The 22,534-nt window shown below is 38.5% G+C and overlaps 1 protein-coding gene across 2 annotated transcripts in view; it reads left to right on the top strand.

Moving 5' to 3' along the window:
- Positions 1 to 22,534, top strand: part of COL9A1 (collagen type IX alpha 1 chain) — an 89,194-nt gene that overhangs the window by 53,173 nt on the left and 13,487 nt on the right. For both annotated transcript variants that reach the window (XM_032275602.1, XM_032275603.1), the window contains 8 exons: positions 9,757 to 9,810; positions 10,454 to 10,525; positions 11,037 to 11,072; positions 11,757 to 11,801; positions 13,164 to 13,196; positions 16,811 to 16,957; positions 17,156 to 17,210; positions 18,948 to 19,136. In XM_032275602.1, coding sequence (XP_032131493.1) covers positions 9,757 to 9,810; positions 10,454 to 10,525; positions 11,037 to 11,072; positions 11,757 to 11,801; positions 13,164 to 13,196; positions 16,811 to 16,957; positions 17,156 to 17,210; positions 18,948 to 19,136 — 631 coding nt within the window. The remainder of the gene's footprint in view (positions 1 to 9,756; positions 9,811 to 10,453; positions 10,526 to 11,036; positions 11,073 to 11,756; positions 11,802 to 13,163; positions 13,197 to 16,810; positions 16,958 to 17,155; positions 17,211 to 18,947; positions 19,137 to 22,534) is intronic.

Here is a 22,534-nt window from a genome sequence, read left to right on the forward strand (position 1 = left end):
AAAAAAAAAAAAAAAAAAAAAAAAAAAAAAAAAAACAAGAAAAAAAACAAAACTGGGCATGGCAGTTAGCTGGGCATGGTGGTGTGCACCTATAGTCCCAGCTACTTGGGAGGCTGAGGCAGAAGCATTGCTTGACTTGGGAGATGGAGGTTGCAGTGAGCCAAGCTCGCACCGCTGAACTCCAGCTTGGTGCCTGGCGACAGAGTGAGACTCTGTCTCAAAAAAAAAAAAAAAAAAGATATATTTTAAAAGAGAGTAAGAGAGACCATATATGGTCAGGTTGGGATGCAGTGGCATAATCATAGCTCACAGCAACATTGAACTCCTGGGCTTATGTGGTCCTCCTGCCTCAGCCTTCTGAGTGGCTGGGACTGAAGGGGTGCACCACCACACCTGGCTAATTTTTTATTTTTATTTTTTGTAGAGATGGGGTCTTGCTATATTGACCAGGCTGGTCTTGAACTTCTGGCTTCAAGTGATCCTTCTGCCTTAGCTTTCCAAAATGTTGGGATTACAGGCATGAGTCACCATGCCCAGCTGTATTTTTTTTTCAAATGATTGGCTTCTCTCACTTAGTATCATGTTTCAAGGTTTATCTATGCTGTAGCATGTATCAGTACTTCATTCCTTTTTATTCTTAATATTTAATTGTGAGGATTAACTGTGGATATATCACATTTTACTGATCCATGCATCTGGTGATAGACATTTGGATTGTTTCCATTTTTGGGCCAGTATGAAAAGTGCTGCTATGAACATTTGTGTACAGGTTCTTGTGTGGACATGTTTTAATTTTACTTGAGTACTTACCTAGGAGTGGAATTGCTGGGTCATAGGGTAGCGCTACTTTGAAGAAACCACCAGACTTCTTTCAGTGTGAGTTTGTGAACTGTCCATTTTATAGCAGCCATAGCAATGCAGATTTTCTCACTATATGCAGTTTAATCCTAGAGAGAAATTGATTAGGAAATTAAATATTATACATCTAAATTTGACTTTAAAACATTCTTTCTGGGCTTCAGTTTCAGTTCTTATTTTCAAAGGCTGCCGAATAGCAAAAAGAACTCGAAGTGAGAACACAGAAACATTTCCAAATATCACTATTACTTCTTTTAAAGCATTTCTTGGGCATGTTGAATGAAGACTTCCATACGTGAGAAAAGTGAAGTGTTCCAGGTGCCTTGTGGCATGGGAATGGAATTTCTCCACTTCTCACAGATATTTGTCAGCTGACTTCCATCAGGTGGTTTCCTGAGGTTTCTGTAGCCAAAGCAACCAGCTCCTACTCCTCGTCATGGCACTCGCTCACTTGCTCTGCGCTTATTTCATTCTTTTCTTTGGCTTGAAGCCTGTGAATTTATAATTAAAATACTTTCCATAAATTAACTGTTGAAGCAATGACATTATGGCCAGATCACATTTCTAAAACAATGAAGATGCTATGTGACTAGTCCAGGAAGATTTAGCAGCATGGGGCCATTAGAGCTTTGCTAGTGTTTACTATTATATCTCTTATTCATTTTAATTTAATTTAATCTGATCTAATTTAATTTAATTTTAAACAGAGTCTCACTCTGTTGCCCAGGTTGGAATGCAGTGGCATGATCTTGGGTCACCACAATCTCTACCACCTGGGTTCAACTGATCCTCCCACCTTAGCCCCCAGAGTAGCTGGAACTATAGGCATACACCACCACACCCAGTTAATTGTTGTATTTTTTGTAGAGACAGGGTTTTGCCATGTTGCCCAGGCTGGTTTGGATCTCCTGGGCTTGGGCGATTCACCCTTCTTGGCCTTTCAAAGTGCTGGGATTACAGGTGTGAGCCACCTTGCCTGTGTGGTTTTACTTTAAAGAGCAGAAAGCTCCATATAGTTAAAGGAACATTGGCTGAGTACTTGTGGGCCGGAACCGTGTGTGAATACAAAATATGACACAGAGTAGGGAGTGCTGGTTGGCCCATCACCAGTTAAATGCCATGGGCTGCATAAAGCAATGAAGAACCAGAGGCAGCATCTCAGGAGAGGATGGGGTAGGGGGTTGTTTCTCCTATGTGAGGTGAGGCCAATCATAGGAGGCTATGCTGATGTAGGGTTTTGGGTCTGATTTTCAGATTTTGATTTTTGAATTTCTGTAAGAGTCCAAATTCTTGCCATTGCTCCTGTGCCTGAGGCTCAAAACCTGGGCATTTTTCTCCATCACATTTACTATCACAAGAAGGACCTGAAGGTTCCGTTCTCTTTTCAAGATCTCTTATATTTGACTTTTCATTTCCATTCCCACTTCAACCACCCTGGCTCAGGTCACCACCTGCTGCTTGGATTACTGCAATTGTCTTCCCAGCTGCAGTCTTTTCTTTCTCTACCAGTATCTCCCAATAGGGTACTGCTGCAATTTGGGCTGGGCTAGTTCTTTGTTTTCCAGAAATCTTGCACATGGTAGGGTGTCCCACATCTATGACCTCCATCCTGCATGAACATCAGTAGTGTCTCCACAGTCATTGGGACAAACAAAAATGCCAAACACAATTCCAAAAGCCCTGAGGAATGACAGTTCCCCGGAGTCTGCACACAGCACTGTATTGGTATTTCCAAAGTGCAGTGTCCATACTCATTTCTCCCCATTTAAAAATCTTCTATGGATTTCTATGGACAATAAAAGAAAGTCTAAAACCTTAAACTATCTGTTAACCTCACAATTTTACTTCTCATTTCTGCTTTACTCAGATCTTGTGTTCAAGCCAGCTTGGACTCTATGCTAATTCTCAAATACTCTTTGTACCTCTTAGCCTGCCCGGTTTCCTGTAGGCCAGACCCTGCAGTTAGAGGGCTCGTTTCTCCATTTATCTGACTCAATATTCAATAAGCTGTCTCAGATGTAATTGGATTGTTAATTGCACCATAAGAACATTTCCATTTATGCCCTGTCCTCCAGATAGAAGTGACCTTTCCTTATTCTGAACTCTGTAACTCTTATCTCCTTTGTACACCATGCTGTGGTAACTGCAGAAGGCGCCAGTCATGTCTGCTTCACTGCTGTGTTTCCCAACTCGCTTTCCTCAGGGCCTGCTGTAAGGTAGTGCTCAATCAATATTTCTTGAAATGAATTGAATCGGAGGCATAATAAATCCTGCCATGCTGTTTTTGTTGGTAATAACTGACTTCTCACCTGCTATAACATTTTCTGAAAAATGTCATAAGTTATAAATATTATAGTTCTGGAGCAGAGTTTTAACACAAAATCCACTTACTGAAAGACACATTTGTTCTTTCACTTGACATCATTAAATTCAGTTTTGTAGATAAGTTCAAACATTTTTAACAATGCCTCACATATTTGATCATTTTAAACAATGCCTCATGTTTGAACAGAATATTGTCTGTTCATTTTGGTGACTCCAGTTGTTGGAAGTAAAAGTTCAGAGTTGCAAAGAAAATGAACACTCGAACAAAGAAGTTCTCAGCAAGGCAATTTTACTTCTGTAGAAGGGTGCAGCTCATAAGCCCGGTTGCCACGAGAGCACACTGAACAAAAGGAGAGGAGGGCTTTTTATCTCTAAAGCATGGGGCTTCTACTACTGTGTCCAGCCTCCATTGGCTGGAGCTGGACTGCACAATCTAAGCTAAACCTGATTGGCTAAAAACTTAAAACTTTCCTAAATTGGTAAAGGCAATGGAGAACAAAGGAAGGGAGGAAATGTTTGCAAAAAGGCTAGAAAAGCAATAACATGTCTAAATAGGGAAAGGAATATATTCTACAAGCTAGGATGTGCCTGGGCATACCTGGACGTGCCTGCAGATCAGGAAACAAGTGGGTTAAACCTTTAGAAATTAGAGCACATGGAGACAGAATATGTCTTATTTGACTTAATTGGCTTCCCTCTTGGGGAAGAACTTCACTGTATCTGCCACCAGTGATTTCATATGAGCACCTGCCTTTACTACATGGGCCATGCCTCTGGATTTCTCCATGGCACTTCCCTTGGTTTTCACCTGGTCTGGGTGGCTCCTGGTTTCACACAGGAACATGACGTGGGATTTTCATTTGGTCCTATCATGTGGGAGCTCTGGATCCATTTCTGTCTTCCTGGCTTCTCAGAACTTGTCAGGGCTTTTGCTGAGTGGATTGTGTTTGTTCTGCTCTCATGGCTCTGGGAGCAGAATGAGTTTTATGCTGATTTATCTCAGTTTTCTGAAGATGATTCATTCCTTGTGTACAGAAGCCTGTCTACTTTCTCTTGTAGTCCTTTACCGCCCCTCCAATACCAACAGCCTCAGTAACAGAGGTCCACAAATGTGAATGATCTAAGCCACCCTCCCATTCCATCTAGGCACTGGTATGTTTCCTCTGTCAATTTGTGAAGCTGATGTGTGTGATGATTAGAGTTTGGACAGATTTTTTTTTCTGCCTCTGTATGAGGGCATATATAAACCTACACAAGAGAAATATGCAAGCTATATAATGTAAAATAAAACAGATTTTTAAAATCTTTGTGACAAATCTAAATGTTATCATTGTAGTAGGACTAATATGATCTTTCAATGTTAACATAAAAATGAGTTTATAGCCGGGCGCGGTGGCTCAAGCCTGTAATCCCAGCACTTTGGGAGGCCGAGGCGGGTGGATCACGAGGTCAAGAGATCGAGACCATCCTGGTCAACATGGTGAAACCCTGTCTCTACTAAAACTACAAAAAATTAGCTGGGCATGGTGGTGCGTGCCTGTAATCCCAGCTACTCAGGAGGCTGAGGCAGGAGAATTGCCTGAACCCAGGAGGCGGAGGTTGCTGTGAGCCGAGATCGCGCCATTGCACTCCAGCTTGGGTAACATGAGTGAAACCCCGTCTCAAAAAAAAAAAAAAAAAATGAGTTTATAAAAGCAGCAATCTATAGAAATCATAATTGATCTCCTAGGTTAATCAGCATTCTTTTTGTCAAAGAGAGGCACTTAATATATAGTACAGACTAAATATAGCGATTTATAATTTCCAACTTCTGAATTGGAAAGGTACTGAGGATAGTGTTTGTTCTTGGGTTAGTTAGCATTTCGGGTAGTTGGTCAAAGACATCAGCCATTACAAGCTACAGCATGATGAAATATAATCCATTTTTTGATAAAATAATTTTGGCAATATAAGTATAATTAAATTAAATCTTAGATTTTCTGTGATCTTTTAAAAATCTAACAGTTCCATTTTAAAAGGAAAGCCTCCAACTTGAATTATTTAGCTGTATGTATTTATGGAAATATTTTTTACAAAATAGCACCCAGTACTTGTGTATAAAGAAGGTACCTGCTTGATGATCAGTGGTGTTGACAGAAACTGGAGACATGAGGACTAAAGACTTATTTTTTCCCAAGCACAACTTGTACTTTTAAAGAGACTTGGGGGATTTGAAAGGCAAACAACATTTAATTAAACATTTGGTTAAAAATTTTTTGACTGATTTCTTTAGCAATTACCTCAGATAAATATAACTATTACTTCTACTATGTTTACTATGAGACAGGCATAGTTCTAAGTGATATATGTCTTTTAACTTATTCAATCCTCAAAAATGCCCCATGAGATAAGCACTATTTTTTTCCCCACTTTGTCGACGAGGACACAGGCATAGAGAGGTTAAGTTGTTTGCCTGAGGTTACGAGACACATGGCAAAATGAGCTTCAGACCAGGCCACTGGGCTCTGTGTCCATGTTTTCATCTCCACCCTCGCATGCCTCAGTAGCTCAAGTCATAGCTCCACAGGCTGTGACTTATTCGGCTGGAGTTTGCTTGCTAAATGCTGATGGTACAAGACATATTTAGCAAATTATTTAAAATTTATGGAACTTTGATGGTGGGCATTTAACAAAAGTCTAAATAAAGCTGATAAAGACAAACCAACATAACAAGAACCCATACAGATTCCTGGATCTTACCCCAGACCTACAGAATCAGAATCAGAGGGCAGGGGGCTATATAAAGATAGAAAATGAGGAGATGGTGGTGGTGGGGGTGGGGCAGGGGGCAGGGAGGACATCTAGCACAACATATTTCTAAAGAACTAGGGGATTCTGATGCCTAGTCATCACTGGGAATCACTGATAGAAGGACTGCATCTTTTTCAAAGCCCTGATTGGCAGCTTCTTTTTTTTTTGAGACCGAGTCACACTCTGTTGCAGGCTGGAGTACAATGGTGCAGTCTCAGGCCACCACAACATTTACCTCCTGGTTTCAAGAAATTCTCCCACCTCAGACTCCCCAGTAGCTGGGATTACAGATGCCTGCAATGATGCTTGGCTAATTTTTGCAGAGACGAGGCTTGACTATGTTGGCCAGGCTGGTCTCAAAATCCTGATCTCAGGTGATCTGCCCACCTCAGCCTTCCAAAGTACTGGGATTACAGGTGTAAGCCCCTGCACTCAGTCCTGATTGGCTTCTTAAAAAGAGATGAGTTGGTAGATGTGTCTGAATTTGTTGGGGATGTATGTGGCAGTACAGAGCATCCAAGAGAAATGTACTGCCTTTAGTTGTGGTTCGGCATTTTTATTTTTGAGATGGAGTCTAACTGTCGCCCAGGCTGAAGTGCAGTGGCACAATCTTGGCTCACTGCAACCACCACCTCCCAGATTCAAGTGACTCTTCTGTCTCAGTCTCGCGAGTAGCTGGGATTACAGGTGCCTGCCATGATGCCCAGCTAATTTTTGTGTTTTTAATAGAGATGGGGTTTCACCATGTTGGTCAGGCTGGTCCTGAACTCCTGATCTCAAGTGATCCACCTGCCTCAGCCTCCCAAAGTGCTGGGATTAGAGACGTGACCACCACACCCAGCCAGTTCATCATCTTTAATGGTAGTATTTTGCCTTTATTCCAGTTCCTTCTGATTCTTTTATTACAAATTGGAACTCTTATTGTCATGGGGTTTATACATATTAGCAACTAGGAAGAACAGCCATTTCCTACCACCCTCTCTTCCCCACATCTGAGAACATGGTTATTACCATGGCTGTTGAAGAAAAAGAATTTTAGCATTTATTTAGCACACTTGGGTTACCAGTGCCAGGGGTAACCCATTTATGCCCGAGGTTGCAATTTTTAAAATATTCATAATCAGACCTTGGTGATGACCTTGAGCAATAGGATATAAATAACTCCCACATGCTTAATTACTCCCTAAGAAATGTGTTTAGCCTATGTCTTCAGAGATAACTATTTATATCTTGATTATTTATGCTCATCTTAGCTTAGCAGATGAAATTCCAGAACTTAGAGAAAGAATATGTATGTTATTAGGAGACAAATCACATGAACAGGCATCAGAAAATCTTGCCCTAACACCTCGTTTGTAACTGTTTGGTCACTCTTGGGAAAATAAACATTGCTGTTTTTCACAGTGAGGTGATTTCTGTAAAATTACTTGCATTTAGAATGGCCAAGGATTTATAGGATGGAAGTGAAATAAAAATGAGGAATGACATGCTGTCCATTTGTGCAGTAACAGGGGAGTAAATGCTCACAATTTTACTGATCCTTTCCTCCATGCTACATGTGCTGGACTCTTAGGGGTACACAAGTTCAGCAGAGCAGGCTGTGTATATGGGTCTCTGAGCTGTCCATTCACATATATTACTAAGAATCTGCCAGTGATTGGAAAGCACTTATAAACTGTAACAAGAACTTAGAAGAGACAGAGAAAATATGACTCCAGCAGAGAAAATCTTTGTTATTCACTGGTAAGATAATTAATCCTCTCCCAAATAAATAAAAGATTATACAATCTCTTATTTTAAGTTAGCCCTTTGGTTTATGGAAGAGAAAAAAAGTACAATAATCTTATTTTGGATAAGAGAGCATAATGGTCCATTTATTTAGAAATGAATACTTAAGACTGTGTAAAGAACTGAGCTTTCCCCTTCTGATGCTAACTTTCCCCCACCAGTTACTGTTAATTGTTCCGTGAATTAAAGTCACGTGAGCCCAGAGACATTTAGGATGTCAGTGATGGTGTCCTTGAGAAATAAAAATGCCAACAGAGTAGATACAATGAAGAAAATCTGTCTTGAACTTTGAAGTTGTAAAGATGGGGCAGAACCCAATTTTTATATTCATAGATGGATAGAGGAATCTATCACAGGGGCTGGTTTTTATCTACACTCACATCCTTCCAGCATCTACCCTCATGGGGCACTGCCCCTGGCTTCCAAACTGCTCATGAGGTTAAGGACCCATGCATCACCCCCAAAGCCATATACCAGACACAGATTGTTTAAATAAAATTGTTGAAAAATGTTTAAGAGCATTTAGTTTAAAACACCAATTAGTCCTATGACATGACTACCATGAAATTATTGCTTATATTAATAGCTAGATTGTTATAATTTTGCAAACAGTTCTTAATCCTTTAGAGAAATTCAAAATTCAGAAGGTTTATGGATATTGACACTTTATTAAACTTAAATATGAATAAATAGCATATGAGTCAGAACAGAAGAATCTTACTGGAAGTATTTATAAATATTAAATATTAATATGGAGTTATGTCATTTTACAGAAAAATTAAAGAACTCCTTTCATTTTTATATACACCTTCCAGGAAATGTGATTTATCCAATGATGTCGGTGTTCAGTTTAGTTGAACATGGGTTAGAAATAAAATGAGCTGGCCAGGTGTGGTGGCTCATGCCTGTGATCCCAGAACTTTGGGAGGCCGAGGTGGGCAGATGACCTGAGGTCAGGAGTTTGAGACCAGCCTGGCCAACATGGCGAAACCCCGTCTCTACTAAAAATACAAAAAAAATATAGCTAGGCGTGGTGGTGGTCACCTGTAATCCCAGCTGCTCAGGAGGCTAAGCCAAGAGAATCATTTGAACCCGGGAGTTGGAGATTGCAGTGAGCTGAGATTGCGCCATTGCACTCCAGCCTGGGCAACAAGAGTAGGATTTGCTTTTTTAAAAAAGGTAAATAAAAAAATTAAGAAATAAAATGAGCTTTTGTCAGATTGCATAAAATTGTACAAAGTACTCAGGGGAAAAAGTTGAAAAGTTCGTGTTTCTTTTTCTCAATAGATTTAAAAAGCTTAGAGTTTCCAATAAAAATTTGAAAGCTTAGAGTCTCAAATAAAAACTTGAAGTGGGTTCACAAAATAAAATTACTTTTTTCATATCTTCGTTGTAAGTTCTACTTTCTGAAGTCTGTTTAATCTTTTAAGACATGTTTAGAAAGAGTAGAAGAAAAATTTTTTACTTCAGAAACTTTGTAAATTTTTACCATCTGTGTCTTTTTGAAGCTGCAATAGTAATTTAAAGGCAAACATATCTATTCTGTGTTTCTTTTTTCACTCTGTTGAGGTTTAAGATCATTTGCCAGATGTTGCTTTGAAATATTCTGTAGACCTGAAAATTTATTCTGTGTCCTAGGCACTGTGCAGAATTCCAAATTAATATATAGCAATACCTCAAGAACACATAAGCTAAGTAAGGGCTTAAAATATAGACACAAATAACCATAAAAGTTAGGATATGATTTAGATGTTGAAAGTGACTGATTGCCATTTCGTCTATTTGTATCAGCTATCATTTCTAAATGTCTGTAATCACAGTAAACAGCATTTGAATCATTCAAAGCAAGATGAACACAGGGCGCTGTAGGCACTGTGTGTGATGGCCTATGCCTTTAGCCTCAGGAAAAAACCTAGGTAGTGTTATTTTATTTACATAGTAACCAAGCATCTGAACTTTGGCAAAATATCCAGGTGACAATGTTTGTTTTTACAGGGCAGTAGAGGAGAAATGGGACCAGTGGGATCCCCAGGCCTACCAGGTAAACTGGTAAGTAAAAAAGTTTCATTTATTTGCCTTCTATGAAACACACTTTTAAAAATAAGCAAGAGGAGAAAACAATTTATAATTGAATTACCTATACTTGATTTCTCCTGTTATGAGAATATGTGAAAAATGTAAAGGGGAAATTTCAAATTATTCATAGGATACTCTCAGAGGATATTTTAATCTGGTGGTTTTTAGCATCCATTTTTAAACCTGGAGAGACATGAAGTGCTACATTTGGCCTCTGGTTGTTCTTGGAATGGCAGAAAACAGAGTGAATGGTGCCTTTTACTTCTTGTGTAGTGCTTATTTACACAGCGAGAGGAGCAGCAGCCCCACTGCAGACAGTGGGAGTGGCGGGGGCTTGACTGAAAGAGCCCACTGTTGCCAAGGAGTGCAAGGCGAACTGAGGACCTCCGGGTGGAGTGGAGGCTGGGAGAGAACTGGCCCTTTCTCTTCTCCTGAGAATATGAAAGAGGGGCAAACCCAAGAAGCAGAGTTCAACCAGCCACAGGACAAGTCAATTATTTTAGACACAAGAGTCAATTATTTTAGACACAAGTCAACACACTTAAGGTTGTTACTGCAACACTGAAAGCACAGAAGCCAGAGACAGTAACTCCTGGACTTTGTGTTTGTTTTCCAGGGCTCTCTGGGTAGCCCTGGCCTCCCTGGCTTGCCTGGGCCCCCTGGACTTCCTGGAATGAAAGGTGACAGGGTAAGATCTCCAGCACTCCAGAAAGTTCTTTATTTGAAAGGGTGATTGCTACCATGTTGAGAAACAAAGCTTGCTTTGGGCTGTGTGGAGAATATTCTAAAATTTATCATAAAGAGCTATCAAGAAAGGTATTTTAAATTACTCGGAGTTGAGATTAAGAAGCAAAAAATCTATTAATATAACTTAACAGAAGGAAAAAAAAGCTGAGAAAAGTAAAAATTTCCATTGAAATCACACGTTCTATTTAGTCCTCAATTTACTTTTCTACTAGTCAAATTTTATGATGATGTAATCAGAGAATGCCCCAAGTTACCAGAGACTCTTGGAAAATTGTGACCTAATATGGAAACTTCTGCTTTGGTCCTGATTCTTGTTGGGTGGTGAGGAGTGGGGAATTTCTGTCCCATCACATTATCCGTATTTGGGCTTATCCACCCACCCAAAAAGTTTCACTTGAAATTATATGAACAGTTGGAAATACTGAAAAAGTATTCTATTTTATTTATTACAGGGAATAGTCGGTGAACCAGGTCCAAAAGGTGAACAGGTCAGCCCTATTATTTAATTGGTATAAAATGCAATGTTTGATATGCACCATTTCACAAGCAAGGAGGGATGGCTGGTTTATGGGTGTGATTAAAACCATGGAGGCTGACAGTTTTTCTCCATGTATTCATAGTGAGTGAAACCTGGTGTTGAGTTTGGTCCGCAGCATCGTTTACTATTTTAACAAGCTGGAGCTAATGAGGGCTCTGCCTCCAGGACTGCACACTGTCTTTCCTTTGAAGAGGGTAGCTTTGTCTCTGGTTCACAGAATTGGTTTACTCATGTCTGATGGAGTCTTACACAGCCACATTAGAATGTTTTTCTTGATCAAGACCTCAGCAAATAAACTGTACATATGAATTAGACTCAGTCCTTTCCCTGGGTTTTTTTTTTTTTTCCTACTGTAAAAGTCCTATTTCAAGGGCTAATTATAAAATTGTTGAATATAGTCATTTAGCCTTCATTCTAGCTGAAACACAACCTCACCTTCTGACTTTCCTCTAGGCTATTTTCTGATTTAGACTAACCACTGACAGCTAGATTGGAAAGCAGCTGAGAGCATTTTGTATTTCTGCATGATTCTGGGACTACTGTGGGTACTTACTTATGAATGTTTATCAATGTTGACTGGTTAAAATTGGGCAATGGGACTAAGAATTTTAAAATGTAATCTTTTAATTTTTAGGGTGCCTCTGGTGAAGAAGGTGAAGCAGGAGAAAGGGGAGAACTTGTAAGATTTTTTTCTGGTTAATTATGAAGTCTTACCAATTTCGAACTGTGTTAGAAATACATATATATATATTCTTATTTTCTGGACACCGTTATCCTCACTGCCTTCTTTAAGGGTTATGATGCTTCTCCTATCAGCTAACTAGTCTCCCAAGATTGCAGCCAAGATCAAGTAAAACAGAGAGGAAACACTGCCAAATTGATAGAAATGGCTTTAAACTTTTGGAAAATAATAGTGTTCCCTTATAGATGGTGAATCCTCTGTGGCTTTATGTCTAGACATTCAAGGTGATTCTTATATGACTGTAGAAAGTCTACAAATAAAAGTGCTCTATCATGGAAACACGATTGAAGTTTTATTATAGTTAGAAATCTGTGACTTATGAATCTGACCAAGGGTAATCTCTTTAGTCTAAAACCCTCCAAAGAAGTGACCTTCATCTCTAGAGGAGGCCACTGCCTAATCTCCAGGAAAGGAATACAAATGAGAACAAGTTCTCTCCAATGCTGGAGCTGCTTGGTTTGCAGACTTATCATGGTCTTGACACAAACTAATGTGACCTAATGTGGAAACTTATGTTTTGGTCCTTTGGGGCAGGGTAATAGATTTTTCAGAAAACAGTTTTAGAGGGCTTATAGGGCAGGAAAAAAAATTCTAGTAATATTGTTTTATTAATATTTTCAGGATTTAGAGCTAATATAAATGTAACATCTAAACTAGTCAAAGCTTCCCAACTATTAAGTAAATTCACAAAAGGGTTATTCCAATTTTATTTTCTGTTAAAGGTGTTCATTTTATAGGGTAAGGTGATGTTTTAAATCATTGTTTTGTAGTGGAGGTAAGCCGATATGCCAACATGAGCTGAATTTATATCTAGCATCAGTGGTAGGAAAATTTTAAGGTTTTTTTAAAAGCATAAAATCACGCATATTTGATTTAAATTTCATTTTGGGTATGACTTTTAAATACTGTTTGACATAAAAAATGAAGTCATCAGGTCTAAATGTCTATGGTGTTTTATAAGAGAATGCTATCTTAGCATCTTTTGCCTTACGCATTTTTAATTCTCAACATCTAGCTTTGGGATCTGGATGAAACCTTGGAAAGCTTCAATTCAATCCTTTTATTTAATAGATAAATTAGACAAAGGCTCAGAGGTTACACAGCTTAAAAAGGGTCAAAGAGTTAAGTAGTAGAACTAAGATTAGAATCCAGAATTGGAGTCTAATATTTTTTGCAGTCCCAGAGATAATCGGTTCATAGTTTTTTATATTTTAGCAGCACAATAACTTTTAAAGTGCTTTCAGGAAATTATCAAATGTGAACATATTGTTCTAATATAGTTTTCTTTTATTGATTTAGGGAGATATTGGATTACCTGGCCCAAAGGGATCTGTAAGTATGGTAAACAGTAATGGTATAAAAAATTAAAAATATTAATAAAGCTGTAGAATATGTAATGCTCTGCTTTATGAAGTCATTACATAAAATTCAATTATTAAAGGATTTACTTTCATGGAAATGTCTTAATTTTATACTTTAGGTAATAGCTTAATCCAATAGAAAAATACCTCATAACTTTATAAATGGATTTACCTTTTGAACTAATCACTTGAAAGGAAGTTTTTTTTCATATTTGTAAATGACTCAATGAATATTACATGGTTATATCCTAATGTCCTCCCCAAATGGGTCATTTTTAAAGAACTGACATGTGTTTTTTGGTGACAACAGTATAACTGAATTTCATTGGCAGTAATACCATTGAAAAATATTTCAGTAATTGTCTTAATCTCTGGTGTGTTCTAGTTGGGGATATAAGATAGAGGAATAATGCATAAGAAAATATAATGGAGAATTATTACAACTAGAAAATGATCTTGTTCATTTTTTCATATTACAGAAACTAAACTGGTGTCGTTAGAGATTAGACATATTCAGAATTATAGAATCATTTAGTAGGAAACCTGAGATGACTTGCTAATTGGAAAGGAATTCACATCTAAAACAATTAGGAATATAAGAAAGTATGAGAATTAAAGATGAAGTTCAGGCCGGGCGCGGTGGCTCAAGCCTGTAATCCCAGCACTGTGGGAGGCCGAGGCGGGTGGATCACGAGGTCAAGAGATCGAGACCATCCTGGTCAACATGGTGAAACCCTGTCTCTACTAAAAATACAAAAAATTAGCTGGGCATGGTGGCGCGTGCCTGTAATCCCAGCTACTCAGGAGGCTGGGGCAGGAGAATTGCCTGAACCGGGGGGGCGGAGGCTGCGGTGAGCCGAGATCGCACCATTGCACTCCAGCCTGGGTAACAAGAGCAAAGCTCTGTCTCAAAAAAAAAAAAAAGATGAAGTTCAGACCTCAATCTCAAATGCCACTACTGCCAGCTTCCATCAGTTTCCAAGTCCTTCTTGCTTCTGGAGTCTCCTCAACTCTTCTCTGTCCCTGCTCAACATATTATCCTCATGGCAGCCAATGTAATCTAGATTTTTAAAAAAGATAAAACCTACTGTGTATCCCTCTTCTTTTTAAAACTCCTTGAGAATAAAATTAGATTCTTAGTGAGGTATACAAAGCCTCTGATGAAGTGTTCTTTCCTCCACGAACCTTATCTCCTACATACTTAGAACTTCATTCATTTGCAGTTCTTTTTACATGCTGTTTTAACACCTTGTTCTGGTCTCCTCTTCCTCTAGCTACCTCCTATTTAAGCATTTAGATCTATCTTCAGCTTCACTTTCTCCAGGAGGACCCAATCAGACCTGGTTACAATGCCTAGCCTTGGGCTCTTTGCAAATGGCAGAGATGAATATTATTACATTGTATTAATTTACCTGTCTCTAAACACCATGTCTCAAGTTTCAAGTAACATTTTCATGCCTAAGAACTTTAACAGAAATGGTTGAGGATTGAGAAAAATTTAGAGTAAACCTCGATTTTGGTAATAGAAATCCTACTTCGTTATCTAGAAATAGTAATGTTCAATAGAAAGAATACAAGCTATAACAAAAGAAAAGTTAATGAACCATGCAGCGGTCAGAATAAGTTAATTGCATTCGAATTTGTATATAATATTAGGAATTAGCCCTTGATTCATCTCCTTCCCCACCTGTGTCTTACCTAACACTGCCCATGTAATATGAGTGACATTGACATCTACTGTCCCAGAATCAGGGGAAATTCTTACTAACACCAAGACTTTCACCTTCTTCACTGATTTCAGCATAGACAAAGTTGTGAAGTAGATGTCTGTAACCTGATTTCTGTTTCCGTATACCACTCCTCAGTTGAGGAATTCTTTCCCAAAGACCCAGGGTCCTGGCCATATTGGCCCTTAATCTCTTCATTAGGAAGGTCCCATCTCTTATTGTAGCAGTAATTCAGTAACTACCAGCAGGATAATACACATTGGCTGGTCTCCTTTGTTTTCTGCCAGTTATTTAGTATATTTCTTAGTTCATTTTGTCTTCTTTTCCAGGTTCTTTTAGAAATTGTTACAGTTTTGCACCCTAGGCACCTGACAATGCTGCAGCCTTCTAAATAGGATACCTTTTGCTTATCCTGTTGACAGTCTTTCAGGAAGTCTTTTAAACTATAATTTCTTCATAGAAGCAATTTTGGCAAGTTGACTTAGATGAATATCAATTTCTTTTGCATAAAGAGAAATTGGAAAAAGCACATTTGCTGAGGTTTATTTGCATGCATCTAGTAAAAGCATTGCTTCATCACCTTCTTCAGTTTAAAGCATATGATTGTTTGAAAAAGCCAGCTTTTTCTAGATAAATGATGCATATGAAAAGAAGCAGGATTAAATTGCTTTATAAACATTCATATCTTGAACACTAGCATTCCCTTGCTGCCTCCTGTTCTTTTATCTTCTCATTCTTATTCTGAACAGCAGCGGCTATTCTGCCACAAATCCTACCAGAGGAATTTAACACATTTTTAGTTTAACAGAAAGTGAATTAATTTGGTCTCTTTTTAAAACATTTACTGTAGATGAATCCTTTACATGCTTTTAGTGATCTGCTTTCAGCTAAAAAAATCTAACATGTATTTGCCTTTGTGCTAAGGAAACACATGGTTTACTTTTAACTTCTTTAATATTTAGGCTTTTAACTTCCTTGATACTTAAATTGTTAACTTTCTTTGGTGAAATATTTTAAATGTGGTATTTTAAGTGCATTGATTTAATTTAGTAATTCTTGGATATACCTAGCATCTTCACATTCTCTTAAAAAAAAAGTTACAAGGGATAATTTATGTTCTTGGAAATATGTTTATTTTATGCTTGCTACATTAGTGATATGCAAAGTAGCATATTTTGTAGGAACACAGGGCTGTTTGTGTAGCCAGAAAATGTTAACAAGCTTATTGAAAACTAAGTTACTTTTAGTGAGTAAAGTATGTAGTTTTTTAAAAATGTAGTATTCCAATAAACATTTTGCAAGAATAACTATTCCCCAAAGAAATATTATTATTATTATTTGAGATGGAATCTCACTCTGTTACCCAGGCTGGAGTGCAGTGGCACCGTCTCGGCTCACTGCAACCTCCACCTCCTGGGTTCAAGGAATTCTCCTGCCTCAGCTTCCTGGGTAGCTGGGACAACAGGCACATGCCACCATGCCCAGCTAATTTTTGTATTTTTAGTAGAGATAGAGTTTTACCATATTGGCCAGCCTGGTCTTGAACTCCTGACTTTATGATCCACCCGCTTGGCCTCCTACAAGTGCTGGGATTATAGGTGTAAGCCACCACGCCCAGCCAAAAGAAAGATATATTAAAAGTTGAACTAGATTTCTAAGAGATGGGTAAGTTGTGTGGCATTGTGTGTCTTCGGCTTGCAGTAAAGGTCAAGGTGAAGGATTTGTAATCTCTGAAAGAACATCTGTTTGGATGCAGAATGCAGGAAATCCCGAACTTCATGGAAGTGTTTGTATGAATATGAAGCAGGCACTTTCTTTATGCTTAGCCCTGGTTTGATAGTGTGCAATTCTGTTCCAGGCAGGTAATCCTGGGGAACCTGGCTTGCGAGGGCCTGAAGGAAGTCGGGGGCTTCCTGGAGTGGAAGGACCAAGAGGACCCCCTGGACCCCGGGGTGTGCAGGGAGAACAGGGTGCCACTGGCCTTCCTGGTGTCCAGGGCCCTCCGGTGAGTGGTGGGCAGCTTCTGTGGTTTCCCTTTAGAGGCTCTATCCCACAGCAGAGGGCTGGACTAGGCATCAGCTTCTCATCAAGTTCTCTTGTAAATCCAGCCACCTGCCTCCTTGCAGTCTGTCCGTTTACAATTTAACAATGTTTTGTTTATGATTTCATGCATAAACTGCCTTTTTTTTCTTTTCTGTCCCAGGGTAGAGCACCGACAGATCATCACATTAAGCAGGTTTGCATGAGAGTCATACAAGGTAAATAAATTGCAGTGATTGACTTTTCCATCATCAGTTCTTGCTTCTTAAGATTTTATCCTTATAGATATGCAAGGGTAAACAAGAGTGACTTTTGTATGCCTTAAAGGTAGGATATTTACAGTAATACTAATGCCAATTCTGTTTTATCCAACCGTTGGCATCCACAGTAGTTTATAACCCATACCCTCAATGTAAAATATTACCTTTCTGGTTATCCTGCTCTTTTTTTTTTTTTCCCTTGGTCAAGGGAGCTAATTTATAACAAAGTACACACACACACTTTCTTCCTTTGGAACACAAATTCTCAGTTGTCTATCCCCTTCTTAAGACCCTACCACTTAGTGTGTACCTAGCACCGACCTAGGCTTTATCTATGTTTTGTGAGAAGTAAATGAGATTCCACACCCATGAGAAGCATAAGGACATTGTCTCCATTCATGTACACATATGTCAAAAAAAATCAATAACTAGCATTTTACCAAAATTATGACACATTTCCATACTTGTTAACCCTTATCTAAATTCATCTGTAGCTATGGCAATTGTTATTTGTTTCAGAATTGGTCTATTTGTAAAAACACACAGAAAATGAAGATGTGCAAAAACACCCTATAGCCGCGAAGTTCTGTAACATTGAAACCTACAGTTACAGGACTCTGGTGTAGCTAACTTTGTCATGAAGAAATGCTCTTTTGTATGCTCAATAGACAGTCTAGCTTGTTTAGGAGACTTGTGAAGTCTTCCAGAAACAAATGGGAGTGAAACGTTCACTTCTATGTTTGAAAAGCAATATAGGTCTCTTCATTGTAGAGATTTTGTCTTGAAAGTCTATTTTAGTTTTAAACATTACATATCTAAAACATTATGATTCCATGCAAACTCTTACTTGTATAGGCAAATTTAGAATACTCACATTTAAACAATTTAAAAATGTTGGGTAGAAATTTGTTTCCATTTCATATTCTCCTTTACCCTCTAAGTTTAAAAAATATTACACAAGAATATTTCCCTCAGAATGTTTTCATGGGGAGATTTTCTTGTATGCCGTGGCTTTAGTGGATGATTCTGAATCTATGTAACGGTTCCTGAAAAAGCCCAGTTAATCATTTTTAAGACTAACTGTGACCATTCCCAAGAAACAAGTTACTTTTAATGTTTGTTGTCTACCCCAAGCATGAAAAAAACTTCGGAGAAGCAGGATTTATAAGAAGTTGTTACTCCTGGGGATATTTCAGTTTATATAACATCTTCAAACTAAGAATGTGAGGCAAGGTCTCAAATGGGGTATCTGAATATTAATTCTGGACATTGTCCTTGGCTTTTAAAACTGTCTGGACACTTGCTTCCACCTATATTAAGAAACTAATTTTTCTTCCCATCCTGGGTTTTCAGATACCCAGCCGGGATTCAGGTGACATCCTTCCAGAACACGATTCACCCCAAAACCTGCAGTTTTTTTTTTGTAAATCCCATCCCCTGCTACCTCCATCCCCATACCCTGACTCTGTCTCAGAAAAACAGGACCAAATATATCCAGGGAGAGCTGCATCAAACAGCACCAGTGAAGCTTCCCGGCAGAAAGTCCACAAAAAAATTATCCAACTTTATTCATTTCTTATCACTAGTTTTGAAGGTCTGGTAACATTTAGAAAAAAAGGCATTTGGAATACTTCTCTTTTCATTAGAATAACTTTTATGTTTCTGACACTTCTGGGTTGTTTAATTCTCTTTTAGAGCATTTTGCTGAGATGGCTGCTAGTCTCAAGCGTCCAGACTCAGGTGCCTCGGGGCTTCCTGGAAGGCCTGGCCCTCCTGGTCCTCCTGGCCCTCCTGGAGAGAATGGTTTCCCAGGCCAGATGGGAATTCGTGGCCTTCCCGGCCTTAAAGGGCCCCCAGGTGCTCTTGGTTTGAGGGGACCTAAAGGTAAGTCATTTTGCCCATGTGGAACCAAAGAACACAAACTGCACTTTTTTCAGATGTATAATTTGTATCCGAGCTCAAGGAATTTATGTTTTACCAGTTTCTGAATATTCAGTAAGATACGACGTATTATTCTTTTTTACAATAGTGATGGTGAAGATTCAAAAACTGTTATATAATATTCTCTTGACACTGCTATACCACAACAGTAGATCAAATACTGGAATTAAAGTCCCCCATCTTTTAGTACTGATCTTTTTCGATTACACTCTACCTCAATCATGATTCAAAACAAAGATTATGGTATCTGGTAAAGGATCAGTCAGCTTTTTGTTTTGTTTTGTTTTTGTTTTTGTTTTTTTTGAGACCCTATAGTCATTGTTGAGCTTCTCTAACATGGATGTTTGTTATTTATACTAACAAAATTTGTTAGCAGGACATAAGAAAAATATGAATTGGAGCTGCCTCCCTCTTCTTTTAAAATGTGACATTGGATGTTTAGTTTTGATGGATTTTTTCCAGCTCTGAAGTACAATCTAATGTAACTCCTCCTTTAGTATGTAAGATAGTTTGTTTCTTTTATTTTTAGTTAAAGCAAGTTAAGCCTTTGCATCCAGTATTTTGCAGAAAAATGGAGTTGTGAGTGTGTTAGGTACTCAGCAGGACTAGTGGAAGAACTGGTTGCCTCATTTGGAGTTTGCTAGTTGAAGGGAGCAAGCATCAGCTGGGGGTGTATGTGCCTGGGTAATTTACAGAAAGGACTAAATAAAGTGAATAGTTTCTATGTCATGATGAGTGACTGTCAGCTTTCTTGGCAACTTCAGAAAGATACGGCATCAGAAACAAGAGGGATTTTTTTTTCTTTTTAAATAATGCGGTGCTCCAATTAGGGATAAATATTATGGTATGAATGGTCAGAGGACAAGCAAGCTGCCTTTTTGGATCTATAAATGAATTGCTGATACAGTTGGCTAGCTAGACCTTCCACTGGAACAATTTACTTTTTTTTTTTTGGCATGTGCAGAGCTTCATGTTAAAAAGTGGGCTCCAACTGGGGCCTCTTGTAAGGCTGGCATAATTTCAAAGCTTTGGGAGGCTGGACAAAATCAAACAGAGTGCAAACTGAGGGTAGAGTTTTTCTTAAAGAGAACTGAAAGTTTTCTTTGAAAGCATCACATACCTGTTCATCTTCATCCTGCTTTCACCTTCTAATTCAGGAACTCATGCCTTAGGTGCTCTCTCTATGGTTAGTCCCAATTCACTCCGTAAATGATTTCTAAGAAACTCTGCAGCCTTGGGTAGATTGTTGACTGAGTTGCATCTGTTGTGCTAAAGTGGGTGGATGATGATGACTCGGTTGTTCCTGAGTTCACTTTAGGGTAGTGGTCCTGAAAGAGCATTCCCCGGAGCAGCGGTGTCACCAGGGACCTTGTTAGGAATGCAGATTCTCTGGTGCACACTGGGCCCACTGAATCAGAAACTCTGGGGTGGAGTCCTAGCTGTCTAGTTTAACAGCACCTCCCGGTGGTTCTGCTACACCTGGTGTGGAGCAATCGCCCATTTTCCTACTGAAAAGGAATGGCTTATAGGGTCTATATACATCGCAGCCCTATTCTTTGCTTAACAGGAAGTCTCCTTGGGGCAGAGCTTAACTTTGTTTGAGCTAGTAACATAACTTTTCTTTAAAAAATGAGAATGTTGATGTCACTTGCCAAGCTAGGACAGTCTAAAGCTGCCTTTGTCAGCTTTGCCTGCACATTGGAATTGCCTGAGGAGCTTAAAACCACCAATATGTGGATCCCATTCCCAGAGATTCTAATTTGATTGGCCTGGGCTTTGGGATTTTTAAATATTCTCCAGGTGATTTTAATGTGCAGCCAGGGTTCAGAACCACTGGAAACAATGGTGAATTGTTTGGGGAAGCTTTAGCAACAGTGAATTGTGGCTGGGTTGGTTTGGGTTGGCTCTAGCAGATGAACCTCAGTTTGAAAGGAAGAAAAGTAAATTTCTACATTTGGAACCTGGAAAATGTCTCTTGCACTAAGTTCATTCATCAAGCATAGCTGGATCATATGAGGTATTTCCTCTTAATTTTTCTTCAGTATTCATGACAATCTGTAATATGAAGTAATAGGATTCTCTTTTTTCCAAAGGATTTTTTTTCTCCCTACCCTCCTCCATCCCTTTCTCATTATCAGATTCCTTTAAAGCAGTATCTTCTCTCGCTTTAACTTCTGAGAATTTGAGGTGGAGGTAGGGAGGAGTAATAATTACATTTTAAAAATCAATTAACAGTCATACTTTTGTAAATGTACGATTTTAGGTAGCTGAAAATTGTTTTAACAAAGTTAATGTTTGTAACACCACATACACTAACAGTATTTGTTAGAAAACATACAGCTTTGTAATATCCAAAAGGTTACAGCTGAAATTTCCCCGAGAATAAATACCCCACTATTTTGAAACTTAAATTTTCAATTACAGGTGAGATGTATTTCAGTACTGCTTGTTGGCTTTGTCCCCCATCCCTGGTAAAGAAGGGAATTATGAATCTTGCTCTAGGATGTAGTCACTTTGAGATTCTTTTTCCAGAGAAACTGTTACAGAAATAACAAACAAGTTTTATTCTTAATGCTTTAACAGTTCAAGCTATGTCTTTGTCACAGTTTTTCTCCTAGAAAATACTCCAAAGAACACAGAACATTTTTGATAGGAGCTAGTATAAATATGTCTCAAATCATAGTCAAAGCTTGGATTACAGTATATCTACCAGTTTTCTGTTTTTCACTGACATGGTTTACACGATATTAAACATGTTAGGTCTCAGGCCCAAAACATGAGAGATATCTGACTGACCTTATGTTCACTTTGCTTGGTATTACATTAGTCTTTTGTGTCATAAATATTAGTTTTAAATATTCACAGTTTGGATTAATTTTAAGTCCCTTTGAGTAAGCCTGTATATTTTTATATATTTTAGTGTGAATCAAACAGACACGGCAATATGTAAATGAAGGTTTGAGAAAACACACATTTCATAATTATGACCAACCTTTCTTGGTGATAATCTGTTTACATGGAGATACAGCATCAATTATAGCTCGTGAATAAACGAAATAAATAGCAACTATAGAGGACTGGGAATTTCCTCTCGTTCATAATGAGCTGTTTCTCTGCTCAGGCTGTGTATTTTTCTTTATGCCTATCTAACGCTTATAAGCTCTTTATGCGTATTTTTGGACTGAGGAGGCTAACAAAGGTGGACCTTTAGTTCTCTGAGCTGTTTTTTTTTTTTTTTTTACATCTCAAAATAAGACATGACTGGGGTTTGAAGCAGTAGATTAACCTTGTCAATAGAACCAACCCGTATGCACAGTTTGCTGTGGAGTAGCAGTTTGCAG

The sequence above is a fragment of the Sapajus apella genome, unplaced genomic scaffold (genome assembly GCF_009761245.1).
Source record: "Sapajus apella isolate SASKATOON/1434 unplaced genomic scaffold, GSC_monkey_1.0 scaffold6, whole genome shotgun sequence".
Lineage (NCBI taxonomy): Eukaryota > Metazoa > Chordata > Mammalia > Primates > Cebidae > Sapajus > Sapajus apella.